Source organism: Schistocerca gregaria, chromosome 1 (assembly GCF_023897955.1).
Source record: "Schistocerca gregaria isolate iqSchGreg1 chromosome 1, iqSchGreg1.2, whole genome shotgun sequence".
NCBI classification, from domain to species: Eukaryota; Metazoa; Arthropoda; class Insecta; order Orthoptera; family Acrididae; genus Schistocerca; species Schistocerca gregaria.
Genome location: NC_064920.1, coordinates 1,091,452,115 through 1,091,470,189, shown reverse-complemented (window position 1 = coordinate 1,091,470,189; position 18,075 = coordinate 1,091,452,115). Strand labels below are relative to the sequence as shown.

At 40.2% G+C, this 18,075-nt stretch overlaps 1 protein-coding gene across 3 annotated transcripts in view; it reads right to left on the bottom strand.

The window, feature by feature from the left end:
* LOC126282050 (aldehyde dehydrogenase 1A1-like) overlaps positions 1-17,849 on the bottom strand; it is a 61,181-nt gene extending 43,332 nt beyond the window's left edge. The window contains exons 1-2 of one of the 3 annotated variants that reach the window (XM_049981481.1): positions 17,783-17,849; positions 888-992 (exon numbers count right to left, since the gene is read on the bottom strand). In XM_049981481.1, the coding sequence (XP_049837438.1) occupies positions 888-992; positions 17,783-17,818 (141 nt within the window). In that variant the 5' untranslated portion in view covers positions 17,819-17,849. Of the gene's footprint in view, positions 1-887; positions 993-8,840; positions 8,892-9,206; positions 9,303-17,782 lie in introns of those variants that run through there. The other 2 variants (XM_049981490.1, XM_049981499.1) reach the window with 2 other exon arrangements.
* Between the last annotated feature and the right edge of the window lie 226 nt (positions 17,850-18,075).

Here is an 18,075-nt window from a genome sequence, read left to right as displayed (position 1 = left end):
GGATCGGTTGGTAGGACATGTTTTGAGGCATCAAGGGATCACAAATTTAGCATTGGAGGGCAGTGTGGAGGGTAAAAATCGTAGAGGGAGACCAAGAGATGAATACACTAAGCAAATTCAGAAGGATGTAGGTTGCAATAGGTACTGGGAGATGAAGAAGCTTGCACAGGATAGAGTAGCATGGAGAGCTGCATCAAACCAGTCTCAGGACTGAAGACCACAACAACAACAACACGTGAATATACTAACCAACTGTGAAAGTGTATCAGAATCTGGAATTAAACCGTATGGTAAAAAGAAAATGACATAATGGCCAAGACTATTCATTTAAAGGAAAAAGGCCAAACATAAACCTGCTGCCAGAACCTATTTTTACAAGCCTGCACAGGAAGAAGAAGGAGAAGCCTGGGAGGTTATCATCAAAACTTCAACATCATAAAGCTAAGTACAGTTAATTCCCCCAATTGTTCTGATTTTGTCCAGGACTAATACTAAAATTTGGTCACACCAAAAAGGTATTAGGACAGGTGAATGAAGCAACTTAGAAACGTCTCTAATCTTTATAGCCTCACAGTGTGAAGTGTTGCACTGCATAGTACTCACATTAACATGTGAACCTTAAGCATACTGATGTTATGTAGTGAAGCACAATACTACACATTGCTATGGTGTATAAAATTAAGGATTGTTCCATATATCTCATTGGAAAGCACTTATCCACAAACTTGCATCAATTAATAGTAAGTGGAAATAATGTAGGAAATAAACTGAACTGACAAGGAACTCGCAAGGTCTGAAATACAGAGTGAAATACAATAAAATTCCGCTCAATTCAGTCATACCAGGAATTATTAACAATGGATAGAAATATTTTTTTAAATGCTTACCTTGTCACCTTCTGCAACATCAGCAATCGTTTCACCTGTAGAAGGGTTTATGACAGGGAACTTCTTTCCAGATGCTGAGTCAACAAATTCATTATTGATGAATAGCTGAAATGAAATGAGATAAAGCATCAGTTTTCTAAATTTTATCATACTCGCAATAACAGCATAGTTCATAATTTACATGAAGCACCTTTGAATGTTTCTTTTGTAAATAGCACTCATGGTCTCAGATGGCTACAACACATATTAGAATGGTTTCAATAATTTTGGGATAATGACTACAAAGTATCCCTCATTTAACTATGACACTTGCCTTTGACTTTTTGTTAAAAACTTTTTGTGAAGACTGCTTCATAAATTTATTGTTGTCAACAGCTGCTATTTTCTCAACTCAAAGAATCTTAACAATTAGCACAACATCAGAATATATGATTGTAGGAGAAAACAAACCACTCTGTTACACAACATATTGACAAGAAGGAGCAGTGGACTGTAAGCGGTTTATGCTTTTCCTATTGAGTATCCCAATTTTCCAAAATATATTTGCCCCAGCAGTGTTCTTTCAGTTCATTCATTCATGTAATATATTTTATAGATCCATAATGAAGAATTACTTTGATATTTATCATAGAACAACAGTTAACTATGTACCACACAAACAAAGGCCTGGTGAAATTAATACAGCTTCTTGTCATGCACATAACAGAAAGCTTCTTCCATCAAAACTAAGTAATAAGATAGTTTATAAAAGAGGTAACTAATTAGGTCTATTTCTTTTGAATCTACAGGAATTCTCAACTCCTTCCTTTATGTCAGATAGAAGTTTGTGTAATACTGTCACAATAGAATGTAGAACCCACTCTGAATCCTAGATGAGGAGCTTGAGTCTGTATGGGGATAATTTTTCTACCTTTTATGGTGATTATGTAAATCACAATTCAATTAAAGTTGATTTTAATTATTGAAATGAAATATCATTAGCGCGTCAATGTAGAGGGAAATGAACATATTATGACAGAATTTTAAAGTTTTAAATCTGGTCAATAATTATATGAAATACTTGAAATCAAATTGTTGCTGGCCCTGGAAGCCATCAGACACACAACCTGTACCTGGGACCGAGCACCAGGTACTGTTTTAGCCATTTAGTAATGTGGAAGTGGGGACTTCACACCAGAAGAGCAATAGATTGTGTGCAACTATCTCTGAGTGACCAGTTCTTTGAAGTGTGTTTTACCTTCATATAGTAGCATGAGTACGGTTTGTTCTTTGCATCCAACTTGTGTTAACACTTTGTTCATGTGTTCAGTGATCTACTCAATCAAATACTGTAATATCCCTCTACACCCACATGAGTGTTATTCTGAGTATCAATCTACTTACAGCTTCTACAGTGGTGACATGTGACAAGTAAGCAAATAATTTTTGATGATATCTGAGATATGCTACAGTGTATTTTACAGAGATAATGGCTTGTTCCAATGAACAACTGTTATTCAAACCACTTGGACCATTTTATAAGTGTCGTGGCTTTCTTAGTGGCCTTCAACATGTTATGAGCAATGCTGAACAGACAGTGTATACAATGAAACTGTCCGCAGCTCGTGGTCGTGTGGTAGCATTCTCGCTTCACGCGCCCGGGTTCCTGGGTTCGATTCCCTGTGGGGTCAGGGATTTTCTCTGCCTTGTGATGACTGGGTGTTGTGTGATGTCCTTAGGTTAGTTAGTTTTAAGTAGTTCTAAGTTCTAGGGGACTGATGGCCATAGATTTTAGGTCCCATAGACCTCAGAGCCATTTGAACCATTTTTGAATACAGTGAAATCAGAAAGTGACAAATTTTCACCACCAGCACATAATCACTGTCATATGGAATAACTATAAAAATTGTGACATAGTCCATTCCCCTAACTGACTTTACAAATGATTCTGATCAAGTTCTCCAAGTACAGAACATTGTGCATGTGTTTGGATCTATATTCCTAGCTAATTCACATCTGCGCACCAGCCTGCCGCATCATTAATTTTTGCCCTTCCATGCTGGAAGCAATCTGGTAGAATCCATGTGGAACACAGTTTGGTTACATGAGAAGATTTTGGCGTTTCTTCTATGCCATGTAAAATCATCCACCAAAGCCCTCAGACTGACGGAACTAGAGCGTGATGGATATATTTTCCATTAAATTCCTGTGAGAAGGTGTTCTGCATCCAAACAACTTCCTTTCCAATCAGATCATCCAAGAACATGGTTTGGCACTGTGGAAGCAGTCCTTGCCAGCTGTGACTTAATGTATGACTCTTCGATGTTTTCCACACTACGAGCTTCCAATCTCATAAGCAATGAGTTACAATCACCTCCTACCACCGACAAATTTGATACAACAAAAGCCACCTTGCTCAAACACCTAACCGAAATCAAGAAAACAGGAAATACAGTAAGTGGTGTACATAGAAAAACTGGGCAGTAGAACACCATCACAGTTTTAGAGACATTTACATGAACTAATAAATCCAACGTACACATGATATGATACACTTTGGACTTTGTGATTAAATAAGCTGCCCCCACCTAAACAGGCTGCAATGATTTTGCATGAGTATGTTACGTGGGAAGGCAGATTACAAATTGCAGATAGAATTTCTTCATTTGCACACCATTGGCAACATTGTTATGGTGGCAGCCAAAGCTTACACTGGTAGCAATTCTTAACCTGTTTGCTGAATGACACTGAGCACTCACAGAGATACAAGACAGTGACACCATGGGTAAACAACATGATGCAGCAGTTACCGGGAATTCCAGACACCATCTGTTAACAACAGACAAACACTCAGTCAATGGTGATGGACATTCTATCCAGAACAGATATTTTTATGTTGGCTTTGCTCACTTTTTGGGATCCAAGTTTGCAAATGTTGTGCATCATGCAACTGATCAAATTCTAAGTGCCTTCACTATAGACAGGTTGGCCAGATAGGTTTAACTCAACCTACTCTGGACATTTGCAAGTTGTATGCCCTTGAACCTTGAAAAGAAGACCAGTAGAGTATCAACACTTGCTGCAGGGAGTAGTAACTGACCCTCAACATAAATGTAATGCACCACATATACAGTACATAGACTTACTTCCTTGAAATATGGGATACGCATATGAAACAATTTAAAGTGGAAAAACCACACAAAATTAATCACAGGTAAGGCAAGTGCCAGACAGATTCATCAGGGAAATAACTTACAAAATGCCAATGTGACCACTGTTCTGATATTGCTCATCAGTCTGGGATCCTTACCAGATATGTACTGTATTGTATATTTATTGGTCCTGTGAACCATACACTGTACAGGGGTACATAATGATATAGGACAAGTCAAATAATTTGCAATAAAGTTTAACAGAAAAACTGTTGTATGGTTTTCAGTATATAGCAATATAACTCTAACATATGGGAATAACATTTCACAAATACACAAATAAATTTTACACACACACATTTCATAGTTTCGGCCTTGATTATACAGACACACACATATATGTAATAGACCACAAATAATACACAGATAAATCTACATGTACACATTTCTTATTTTGGTCTTAATTGTATAAAATATTTAAATTTTTCACATATTTACATTGTAGATAAAAATTCATCAACACTATAGTAGCAATTCTGTAGCAAGCCGGTTTGAATTTATGCATGTGTTATTGCCTTAATTTTTTTAGGTAGTTTGTTATACAGTTTTTTTCCTGCTTGCTAGGGTCCTTTTTGTTTTAGTGTTGTATGTGAAAACTGCATATGTAAATCTTGATTATTCCTTGTGTTGTATGAATGGATATTTTTGTTTTTTGGAGCAATCTTGCTATTTTCATCTACAATTTTCCTTATAATCATTATTGTTTCTAGGATATATAGGCATGGTAATGGAAGAATATGAAGCTTTTTAAATGAGGGTTTGCATGAAGATTGAATTGTGAAGCCTTCCATGGCTCTTATAATTCTTTTTTGTGCAATAAAACAGCTTTTGCTGGGTGGTGAATTTCCCCAGCAAATTAAACCATATCTTAGTAGTGATTCTGCTTGTGTATAGTACACATTTTTTATGGCTTGCTTTGATGTGCATCCAGCAAGAATTTTTATACTATAACAAATAGTATTTAATTTACTACATAGGCTTTGTGCATGTTTCTGCCATCTTAGGTCATCTTGGATCCAAACTTCCAAAAATGTGGTGCTATTTACAATTTCAAGTCTTTTGCCTAACAGTTCTATGGTTGCAGTTAAAGGCTGTTTATTCTGCACTGTGTGTAGATGCATAGTGTTTGTTTTATGTGTGTTTATTATGAAGTTGTTCATTACAGACCATTATGATACATGTGAAGTGCTCTTTTTTATTTCATTTTGTAGCTCTTCTGCGGTCTTTCCTTTGCTAAGTATATTTGTATCATTGGCATATTTAATGTATTTATAGTTAGGGCCAGATGGTTCCAGGTCCTTTCCAAACAGCAAGAACAAGATTGGTCCCAATACGGAAGCCTGCAGCACACCGTATTTAACACACTGTTTTTCTGATTGATAGGAAGTTAAATTTTTTCCTTCTTTGTACTAGACTTCAACTATTTGGTGTCTGTTTTGTAGATATGACTTTCCCCACTCATAGGCTGGGCCTCTGGCACCAACATTTTCTAATTTCTAACCAACAGACCATTGTTAATGATGTCAAATGCTTTTGAAAGATCTAGGAATATTGCTGCCATGTGTTCTTTTTTATCTAATTAATTTAAAGCTTCATTTAAGAAATCAATAATAGCTCTCTCAGAGGATTTACATTTTCGGAAACCATGCTGTGTAGCTGAGAAAAGTTTTTTTTTTTTTTTTTCAATGAAATCTATGAGTCTTTTTATAAAAGATTTTTTCAATTATTTTAGAAAAAACAGATAGTAGAGACGCTGGCCTATAATTTGTTATATCTGATTTTTCACCCTTTGTGTACAATGGCTTCACTTTAGTGATTTTTAACCTTTCTGGGAAGATTCCCTGAGAAAGTGAACTATTGCATTTGTCTACCATTTGCCTAACTATTAAGGGTGCACATTTTTAATGATATGGTGTGATATGTTGTCAGTACCAGAGGAAAATTTCGATTTTAGTTCCCCTATTGTTTTTAGCATATCCTGTTCATCTGTTGGGTATAGGAAGAGAGACTTGTTACTAGGGATAGTTTTAATCTGATTTTCAGTGACAGCGTATTGAAAGTTTTGCTTCACCAGAATCTCAGCTGCCTCAGAGAAATATGAGTTAAAATCATTTGCTATCTGCTAGGGATCAGATATTACAGAAGTGTTATCCTTCAGTTTGATATTATGGTATACTCTCCATTTTACTCCTGTTTCATGCCTTGCAATGTCCCATATGGATTTCATTTGCTATGAAGGAACTATTTTCCATTCTTTTTGCTTCTTTTATGACTTTAGTTAATATCTTTTTGTAATTCTTAAAGTAGGAATCAAATTCTGGGGATGTGGTGTGCTGTCTAGATATTTTATGAAGTAGTCTCTTTTTCTTCACAGATATTTGTATCCCTGTTGTGACCCATTTTATTTTTAGATCCTTTTTTGTGACTGTCTTGTTATGGAGTGGAAAGGAAAGCTCAAAATAATAGCTAAAACTATTTAGGAGTTTGTTGAACTTATCATTTGTACTTTTACATTCATAGATGTCTTCCCAAGTTTCTTTGCACAAATAGTTAAGGAAATGTTGTATATTCTGGTCATTATACTTCCTAGATGAAGTAATTAGACATTCAGTTAAACTAAATGGCTTTTCTAATCTTATAATAATTTCTTGGGCTGTGTGGTTTCCAAATCCACAAGGCTTACATTGTAATTCATATCTCTCCATAACTCTGATGACTCTCTTCTGTGCAATAAAGATTTTATTTGCTCGTGACTGGATTCCCCAAAACATGATGAGAAAAGTCGTAGGTGAACGGAAATATCCAAAGTATGCAGATTTGATTGTTTCCAAGTCACAAACAGATGAAATTGAGTGAGTGGCAAATGCTCTTGAATATAGTCTTTTCCATAGGCTAGTGATGTGAATTGACTAAGTTAGGGTGTTGTTAGTATGTAATCCCAAGATCTGGAAGACTCAGCTCTCAATATTCCATCATCACGAGATTTTCTTTCAGTGTTTTTCAGATTTTTGTTTGCTGTTTGAAACTGAATGAATTCAGTCTTGTTGAGATTGAGGGACAGACCATTAGAAGTGAACCAATCTAGAATTTCTTTGAGTATAGTGGTCACACAGCTCTCTAGACTAAGCACCGGGCCCTGTGATGCTCCACATTTCACTTTGACCCATCAGAGGAGGCATGTGCCATTTCAGAATTGTTCAATACTACCTTCTGCCTTATCTAATATAGATTTGATTTGAGACACTTCCTGCTTTACAGTATACGCCATAGCTCTCAGCCTTCATAAACAGAATTTTGTGATTTACACAGTCGAACTTTAGACAGCTCACAAAAGATTCCAACTGGTGACATTCGATTGTTTACAGATTCGAGGAGTCGGTTTACAAATGAGAAAATTGGTGTTCAGTAGAAATATTCTTCTGGAATCCAAACTGATTTTTATTAAGGATGTTATGTTTATTAAGATAATACATGATTGTCTTGAACATTAGTTTCTCTAGGATTTTAGAAAGACTTGTTAGCAATGGAATTGGCTGGGAGTTGAAAACCTCACAGTACCACCATTCTTGAAAAAACGCTTAACAATTGCATATTTCAGTCTGTTAAGCTTTGTCGATTAGTTTTTGTATTTCAGTCACAGTCAGCTTACTTTGCACTGCATTACTCTGTGGTAATTTGATCCTTTTATGTGTATCGAGTGTGAACAAAGCACTTTGGGTAGGGGAGGGTTGTATCAAAGTATGCACGTCGGTATGCTTCTAAAACGTTCATTTGTAAGTGCTGTATGTAGAATGGATCATTTCTTGTCGACTACATCCATACAATGTATATTGTTAACGGATAAATAAAGAGATTGAATTGAATTGAACACCTGCCGAAGGAGGTCACATAATGGTTTAAACTCTGTTGCCAAGGTATTTACTCTCAAAAGAATTCTGTCTAATGCCCCAGACGTAGGATATGTGCACAGGTTTCGCTGTAGGATGCCCAACCCTGATACCAAGTCTAAGGGGAACTGCAGTACACTGGGATACTCCAAACGACTTAACTATCTGCATTTAACTGAATGCTAAAATTATTTTTTGTATTAAATAGGAAGTTCTGATTTTCACTACACTTCATTGTTTTGCAATTCCTATAACCACTAGTATTACAACTGTCAGCACACTGCACTCCACAGGGAAACAGGAAAGGATTAATAGAGGAAACAGAAAATATCCAAAGAAGAGCAGCACGTTTCGTTACAGTTTTATTTAGTAAGCGCGTCAGTTCCACGGAGGTTCTCAGCGAACACCAGTAGCAGACGCTGCATGAGAGGCTTTCTGCATCAGGTCTACAGTTAAAATTCCTTCTAGATACATCTCGCGAAATGAACGTGAAGATAAAATTAGAGAGAGTCTATCCCACACAGAGATTCAGCAGCAGTCAATCTTCTCGCGGACCATTCGCGACTGGAACAATAAAAGGGGGACGCGGCATTGGTACACAGAGTACCCTCCGCCACGCATTGCAAGGTGGCTTGCGAAGTATACAGTAAGTGAAGTGAACCGCTGTAGCTAACCACAGGTATCGTGAGTGAGTGGAACTAGACCTACAGCGCATACTTCGACATTTGCACTGCAGTGCAGACGTTTTCAGTGTAGGGTGGATACAAAGATAAATGGGGGGTAAGCAATCAAACGATACTCAATTTTTATGTAACGAGCCGCTGAGGACCACACTTGCCTTGTACCATAATGCTCAGAAAATATCTTTGACGAACCTTATAAATTTTGTTGGCGCGGATCGCGGTTCCCCTGCATGCTGCGGCGTATATAAACGGCCTGGCAAATGACGTGTGTTTATTACTAATCACCTGGTTCGTAATTGCAAGTTGTCTGTCTAATAGCTTCCAGAGGCAACTAGAATTTATTTTTCAGTGTTTAATGCAATTACTGGAAGAATTTAAAATGCTGGCATAATCTACTCATTAAGAGGTATAATCTTACGTTAAAGGTTTAACGCAACAAGTCGGAGTTCCCCACATCATCCTGGGATTTGTACAAATCGTCACTAAAAAAAGTATTATACTGGCGTGAAAACCGTACATGTTACCGCCACTGGCAGTGGTGTACGATTAGTCACTTACCACTGTTTGCATATTCTGACAAAGGTGTCACTGGTTAGAATCGCTATCCTTAGAAGTGCAAATTTTACCACCAGAGACGTTTATGAAAAAATAACTATATGCGACCTAAGACTGCGTATGCTATGTTCTATGCTATGTTACTCTGATAGCAGTGAATGGATGTACTGAACTTTCTCCAAACTTCGTAGATTTATTGATGAACTATATGTTGATCAAAAATTTATTCTACAGTAAAATATTTGATTTGCTTAAATTAATTGTAATATACAGGGTCCATTGATAGTGACCGGGCCAAATATCACACGAAATAAGCACAAACGAAGAAACTACAAAGAACGAAACTCGTCTAGCTTGAGGGGGGAAACCAGATGGCGCTGCCATAGCTCAAACGGATATCAACTGCGTTTTTTAAAATAGGAACCCCCATTTTTTACTACATATTCGTGTAGTACGTAAAGAAATATGAATGTTTTAGCTGTACCACTTTTTTCGCTTTGTGATAGATGGCGCTGTAATAGTCACAAACATATAAGTACGTGGTATCACGTAACATTCCGCCAGTGCGGACGGCATTTGCTTCGTGATACATTACCCGTGTTAAAATGGACTGTTTACCAAGTAGGGAAAAGGTCGATATCGTGTTGATGTATGACTATTGCGATCAAAATGCCCAACGGGCGTGTGCTATGTATGCTGCTCGGTATCCTGGACGAAATCATCCACGTGTCCGGACCGTTCGCCAGATAGTTTTAAGGAAACAGGAAGTGTTCAGCCATATATAGAGCGTCATCCACGACCTGCAACAAATGATGATGCCCAAGTAGGTGTTTTAGCTGCTGTCGCGGCTAATCCGCACATTAGTAGCAGACAAAAATCAAATGATCGTATGGCATTGTTGGCCGGGAGGCCCCATGCGGGGAAGTTCGGCCGTCGTATTGCAAGTTCTTTTTATTTGACGCCACTTCGGCGACTTGCGTGCGTCATTGATGATGAAATGATGATGAACAACACACAACTCCCAGTCATCACGAGGCAGAGAAAGTCCCTGACCCCACCGGGAATTGAACCCGGGACCCCGTGCGCTGGAAGCGAGAGCGCTACCGCAAGACCACGAGCTGCGGACACTAGCAGATAAATTGCGCGAAAATCGGGAATCTCAAAATCTGTGTTGAGAATGCTACATCAACATCGATTGCACCCGTACCATATTTCTATGCACCAGGAATTACATGGCTACGACCTTGAACGTCGTGTACAGTTCTGCCCCTGGGCACAAGAGAAATTACGGGACGATGACAGATTTTTTGCACGCGTTCTATTTAGCGACGAAGCGTAATTCACCAACAGCGGTAACGTAAACCGGCATAATATGCACTATTGGGCAACGGAAAATCCACGATGGCTGCGACAAATGGAACATCAGCGACCTTGGGGGGGGGGGGGGGGGGGGGGGGTTAATGTTTGGTGCAGCATTATGGGAGGAAGGATAATTGGCCCCCATTTTATCGATGGCAATCTAAATGGTCCAATGTATGCTGATTTCCTACGTAATGTTCTACCGATGTTTCTACAAGATGTTCCACTGCAAGACAGAATGGCGATGTACTTCCAACACGATGGATGTCCGATACATAGCTCGCGTGCGGTTGAAGCGGTATTGAATAACACATTTCATGACAGGTGGATTGGTCGTCGAAGCACCATACCATGGCCTGCACGTTCACCGTATTTGACGTCCCCGAATTTCTTTGTGTGGGGAAAGTTGAAGATTTGCTATCGTGAACTACCGACAACGCGAGACAGCATGCGTCAGCGCATTGTCGATGCATGTGCAAACATTACCGAAGGCGAACTACTCGCTGTTGAAAGGGATGTCGTTACACTTATTGCCAGATGCATTGAGGTTGACGGACATCATTTTGAGCATTTATTGCATTAATGTGGTATTTACAGGTAATCACGCTGTAACAGCATGCGTTCTCAGAAATGATAAGTTCACAGAGGTACATGTATCACATTGGAACAACCGAAATAAGATGTTCAAACGTACCTACGTTCTGTACTTTAATGTGAAAAACCTACCTGTTACCAACTGTTCGTCTAAAATTGTGAGCCATATGTTTGTATGTTTGTGACAGTTACAGCGCCATCTATCACAAAGCGAAAAAAGTGGTCCAACTAAAACATTCATATTTCTTTACATACTACACGAATACGTAATAAAAAATGGGGGTTCCTATTTAAACAAACGCAGTTGATATCCGTTTGAGCTATGGTAGCGCCATCTAGCGGGCCAACCATAGCGCCATCTGGTTTCCCCCTTCAAGCTAGACAAGTTTCGTTCTTTGTAGTTTTTTTTTTTTTTTTTTTTTTTTTTTTTTACGCTTATTTCGTGAGATATTTGGCCCGGTCACGATCAGTAGACCACCCTGAATAAGAGCTGTATTGTAATTTAGTATGTTCAAATGTGTGAATTCCTAAGGAACCAAAGTGCTTAGGTCATCGGTCCCTAGACTTACACTAACTTGTGCAAAGAACAACACACACGCCAATGACTGATGGAGTACTCGAACCTACGGCGGGAGGGGCCGAGCAGTCCGTGACACAACGCCTCAAACCGCGCGGCTGTAATTTAGTAATATTGTAAATCTGATGGAGTGTATCCAGCCAAGGTTGGTGAATGATGCGGAACTGGTAATAAATGATACTGTAATACACGATTCGTGAGTAATGTTCATCGGTAGAGGACCCTTACCAAGTTGGATTTAACGACAAGAAAGAAACGATCCAAGGAAGAAGTGCGCGATTCGCTAGGGGGTTCATTTGGTCAACGATGTAGGCGCAGGAATGCCCAACGAACTGTAGCTGGGTGCACTGCAAAATAAACGATTTTTTTTCCCTTCGTGGCCGGCAGCCGTGGCAGAGCGGTTCTAAGAGCTTCAGTGCGGAACCGCGCTGCTGCTACGCTCGCAGGTTCTAACCCTGCCTGGGGCATGGATGTGTGTGATGTCCTTAGGTTAGTTAGGTTTAAGTAGTTGTAAGTCTAGGCGACTGATGACCACAGATGTTTAGTCCCATAGTGCTTAGAGCCATTTGAACAATTTTTTTCCCCTTCGTGAAGAACCATAGTCAAGTAGAACTTTTCCAAAGAAATTTTCACCTCTCGACTGAAATTACTCTTCATTTGTTTCACACAGACGTGATTTCTGTTTTATAGCCATTCTCAAGTGTATATTAAAGTGTTGCAGTTCTGTATATCTGTCTTGACAAATGTTATCGTCAGTTGATGGATGGATCTGATAAACGCAGGCCACTGCAGTGCATTGTTTCCTATACTCTGTTCATCATAAGAATAAACCTGATGTAAACATTACACCACCTATTCTTCCTCGTTTGCTAAAATGTCGTTGGAATGCGAGTCAACAGTTTTAGTGACGCATTTAACTTGGACAGCACTGGCAATCCAGTTGATCCAACTAACCTGCAATGATGTGAGCTGTTGCAGTTCAGAGCAGTAAAAAGAGACAGGCAGAGAAACAATACAGCTATGAATGTCATTTAATTTTTAGAGAGAATGAAATAATTTTCGGCAAAACTGCCGCGCGCTTCTTAGGTGCCCAAACGGAAAGCATAAGGATAAAATACTCTCGGTCTCACCTAACATACACTCCAGGAAATTGAAATAAGAACACCGTGAATTCATTGTCCCAGGAAGGGGAAACTTTATTGACACATTCCTGGGGTCAGATACATCACATGATCACACTGACAGAACCACAGGCACATAGACACAGGCAACAGAGCATGCACAATGTCAGCACTAGTACAGTGTATATCCACCTTTCGCAGCAATGCAGGCTGCTATTCTGCCATGGAGACGATCGTAGAGATGCTGGATGTAGTCCTGTGGAACGGCTTGCCATGCCATTTCCACCTGGCGCCTCAGTTGGACCAGCGTTCGTGCTGGACGTGCAGACCGCGTGAGACGACGCTTCATCCAGTCCCAAACATGTTCAATGGGGGACAGATCCGGAGATCTTGCTGGCCAGGGTAGTTGACTTACACCTTCTAGAGCACGTTGGGTGGCACGGGATACATGCGGACGTGCATTGTCCTGTTGGAACAGCAAGTTCCCTTGCCGGTCTAGGAATGGTAGAACGATGGGTTTGATGACGGTTTGGATGTACCGTGCACTATTCAGTGTCCCCTCGACGATCACCAGAGGTTACGGCCAGTGTAGGAGATCGCTCCCCAAACCATGATGCCGGGTGTTGGCCCTGTGTGCCTCGGTCGTATGCAGTCCTGATTGTGGCGCTCACCTGCACGGCGCCAAACACGCATACGGCCATCATTGGCACCAAGGCAGAAGCGACTCTCATCGATGAAGACGACACATCTCCATTCGTCCCTCCATTCACGCCTGTCGCGACACCACTGGAGGCGGGCTGCACGATGTTGGGGCGTGAGCGGAAGACGGCCTAACAGTGTGCGGGACCGTAGCCCAGCTTCATGGAGACGGTTGCGAATGGTCCTCGCCGATACCCCAGGAGCAACAGTGTCCCTAATTTGCTGGGAAGCGGCGGTGCGGTCCCCTACGGCACTGCGTAGGATCCTACGGTCTTGGCGTGCATCCGTGCGTCGCTGCGGTCCGGTCCCAGGTCGACGGGCACGTGCACCTTCAGGCGACCACTGGCGACAACATCGATGTACTGTGGAGACCTCACGCCCCACGTGTTGAGCAATTCGGCGGTACGTCCACCCGGCCTCCCGCATGCCCACTATACGCCCTCGCTCGAAGTCCGTCAACTGCACATGCGGTTCACGTCCACGCTGTCGCGGCATGCTACCAGTGTTAAAGACTGCGATAGAGCTCCGTATGCTACGGCAAACTGGCTGACACTGACGGCGGCGGTGCACAAATGTTGCGCAGCTAGCGCCATTCGACGGCCAACACCGCGGTTCCTGGTGTGTCCGCTGTGCCGTGCGTGTGATCATTGCTTGTACAGCGCTCTCGCAGTGTCCGGAGCAAGTATGGTGCGTCTGACACACCGGTGTCAACGTGTTCTTTTTTCCATTTCCAGGAGTGTAGTATTCTAATTACAAACAAGAGCGATGAAAATTCCTAACTTAAAGACGGAACAATTCTTCTGATTGAGCGACGTGTGATGCAAATGCTTACTGCAGGGATTCCACCGTATTGTTGAATCCTGAATGTATTAATTGCGTCAGAGTCTGGTAATCTCTGAGCTCTTTCCTTATCCGAAACCGAGAAATACATTTCCGTTATGGAACTGTCATCTGCTACGTTGATAACGAGTCTGTGAACAACAGAATCCACGAAGCCACCCAGGCGCCGCATTTTCTCCTCTTCTTGTATGACATGCCGTACTATATCACGCCAGCGTTCGGCGGTGACATGTGAAAAAGCAACGTGCCTTAAGCCTAGTTTACAGGATGACATTGGGTTGCGCCACTCGTTGCTTGGAATGAGTTGCACTCAAATGGTTTCATTTTTGACTGTAGACACGGCGAAACCAGCATATACTTCAGTTTCGTCGTTTTGTGAGTTCATGAGTCGTGTCTAAAATGAAAGTTTTGGCAGGTGCCCGTCGCACGAGTTGTGAGTTAAAGCTTGTTGTGTGAATCGCTGCATAAGAAACGTGTTTCGATTCGTGACTGGATGAAGAAAAGACGTCAACTCGGTTGCTCAGCGTCCTTGCTGAAATAATTTATAATGGAACACCCAAGAAGATCTTTTAATTATCGTAGAATGTCACCAGAACTGTTAATGTTTCTTCTAAATAGAGTTAATTGTACGGTAAGGAATAAAGATATTGTATTGCTTGAAGCACTGACGCCAGAACTGAAATTACATATCACATTGTATGCAATACAATGAAGTGCACTCGACATGCTATTAGATGCGGTTTTAGTTGGTGATGACGCTTTTTCATTAACACCAATAATTATTAACAGTAATAATTATTAACATTAGCAACAATAATTACTCGAAGCAGGCCGCATTAATAAGAGAATGGTTTGCAAACTACTCACTTGAAGAGAGATCTTTACAGTGGCAATATTTCAAAATTCTAACATATGTAAATGGGGAACACTGCAGCGAAGTTTTAAAAAGATGAATATTGAATAAAGAAGGCTGTTTCTTGAATCTATATAACCTTTCCCCCTGTCAACAATATTCCTTAACAAAGAGTAGACCAACTCCAACGATGGGATTTTAGTCTCGTAGACGAGAGCATTGCCACAGCTAGAATTACACTTGCACTACCTCTTCGGCCAAAAGTGACCCATCGGGACCATCCGACCGCCGTGTCACCCTCACTGAGGATGCGGATAGGGCGGGCAAGTGGTCAGAACACCGCTCTTCCGGTCATTATGATGGTTTTCTTTGACTGGAGCCACCACTATTCGCTCGAGTAGCTCCTCAATTGGCATCACGAGGCTGAGTGGACCCAGAAAAATGGCAACAGCACATGGAGGCCTGGATGGTCACCCATCCAAGTGCCAGCCACACCCGACAGCCCTTAACTTTGGTGATCTCATGGGAACTGGTGTATCCACTGCAGTAAGGCCGTTGCCAAGAATTACACTTGCTTGTATTTTTATTAATTCGGTTCTATATGTGCACCTAACTCAATAAATTTTGCTTTGCAGCTCAGATATTGTCGAACCATCTGTATTACAATCGCACATGATGGTCTCAGCGGCAGCAATATGTTGCTTATTTTTGTAATCAGCATCACTGAAATCCCACAAAGACCTATTCAAAGCATAGACATCCAAAAAGCGAACATTATTCTCTGTTCCCCACTTCATATTTCAGTTTGTCTACACTCTACTAACACACATAACCTCAAAACTAATGCAACTAGTATCGCCAAAGTTGGAACACGCCGAAAGTGTTTAGTTTCACCAACGAGTTGCGCAGAGTATTGAGACTTTTGGGGAATATTAACTTGCATATCTTGAGTCTATTGAACTAAAAGGAGAACACAATGTTATGTATAATTAAAAATAATTTGGATAATGTACAAAAAGTACACCAAATTTTAACTTTGAATGTTACAAAAATTTTAGGTATATATATCCAGGATAACCTGACATGTGAGATACACCTGAAATGTAAAAAAAAGTTATATACAATTACAGTTGTAAGAACCCTCCCACAAAATACAAGTTGTGCATCAGTGTTCATAATGTACTGCAGCAGTACCCATTCAGCACTGATATATGGAATTATCATTTGGGGGTACTCCATATGTAGCAGAGATACACTTAGGCTACAAAAAATATTATGAGACTAATAAAACATGATAAATACACAGACTCATGTAGACCAATATTTAAAAGTCTCATTATACTGCCCCTCCCTTGTTTATATATATCTCCAAAGTACTAATCATCATCAAAGTAAGCATATAAAATAATCTTCAGACATAATTGTGATTTCCACTCTCTTGATACTAGGCAGAAGCATCATCTGCATCTCAATTCAGTGAGTAAAAACATTTGTAGGAGATGAGTGTATCATTCTGGCATTATGTTTTATAACAGCCTGCCATCCTTTCTGAAGACAGATACAAAATTTTAACTTTACCTAAATTTAAAGTGAAACTAAAAGAGTACTTGCTTGACCACTGCTTCTATTCTGCTTCTGAGATTTGGGGCGCCAAGAAAATATAGTGCAATTGATTACATCGTTATTCTTGTCCATACTATTCTTTCAATCACCTTCTTGTTTTTATAATTAAGTTACCAGTGTTCAGCATGTATCGACTGTTCAAAAATGGTTCAAATGGCTCTGAGCACTATGGGACTCAACTGCTGTGGTCATTAGTCCCCTAGAACTTAGAACTACTTGAACCTAACTAACCTAAGGACATCACACACATCCATGCCCGAGGCAGGATTCGAACCTGCGACCGTAGCAGTCGCACGGTTCCCGACTGCGCGCCTAGAACCGCGAGACCACCGCGGCCGACTATCTACTGTTGTTTTCTAAATCATAGTATGCATAAACTTGTATGTACTATATCAAACCTGAGTTATTCTTTATTGTTTGTACAAACTATGTACTTAATCACGATTTACTGGATGAATAAAGTGATACAAACACAATACAATATCCTGTAATACGACCACTGGTTTACAAGTCCAGAAATACGTTTTTTTCTGTGACGACGTGTCATGTAGACAGGTCAGATATATTGCAACATTTCAGCGCGGACTTGAGAATGGGTATAAAGCTGAAATCATGATTGTGTGAAATAAATGAACAGTAATGTACAGTCAGATGGCGGAAATTTCTTTTAAAAAAATAGTCGATTTGCATCTCGGAGAGCCATACACATAAAATTGCGAGAACCAACTTTTCAGGGCGATCGAGTGAACATCATAATGACCATGTCACTAAAATTACAGAAATTCGCACTCATTCAGTGGGATATGGACAATTTTCCTTTATGCGCAATACCGATGGATGAAATGGGAAGGGATGAAACTGTACCGTAATTTGGCTTCAGAATAGAAATACATATAAAAATGTCTCAGTCTACCTGGGTGTACTTCGGCGTAACGCGGTTTTCAGCCATGTTTAGTGATCTTGAGGTCAGCAATACTGTAGCTAATTACAAATAGTGGTACTTGTCAACTTGCTCTCGTATCTTATAACTGAGATATACATCTGTAAATCCCACACAAAACACTTAAGATAAGATACAAAGTAGAATAACAAATCTCGGACTGATAGAGGAATGAAACAGCAACAAAAATCAGTTCTTATTCAACGAGATATCTTCCTGTCAGACCATCCAACACTTGGAACGTTCATTACAGGTTTATTGTGTCT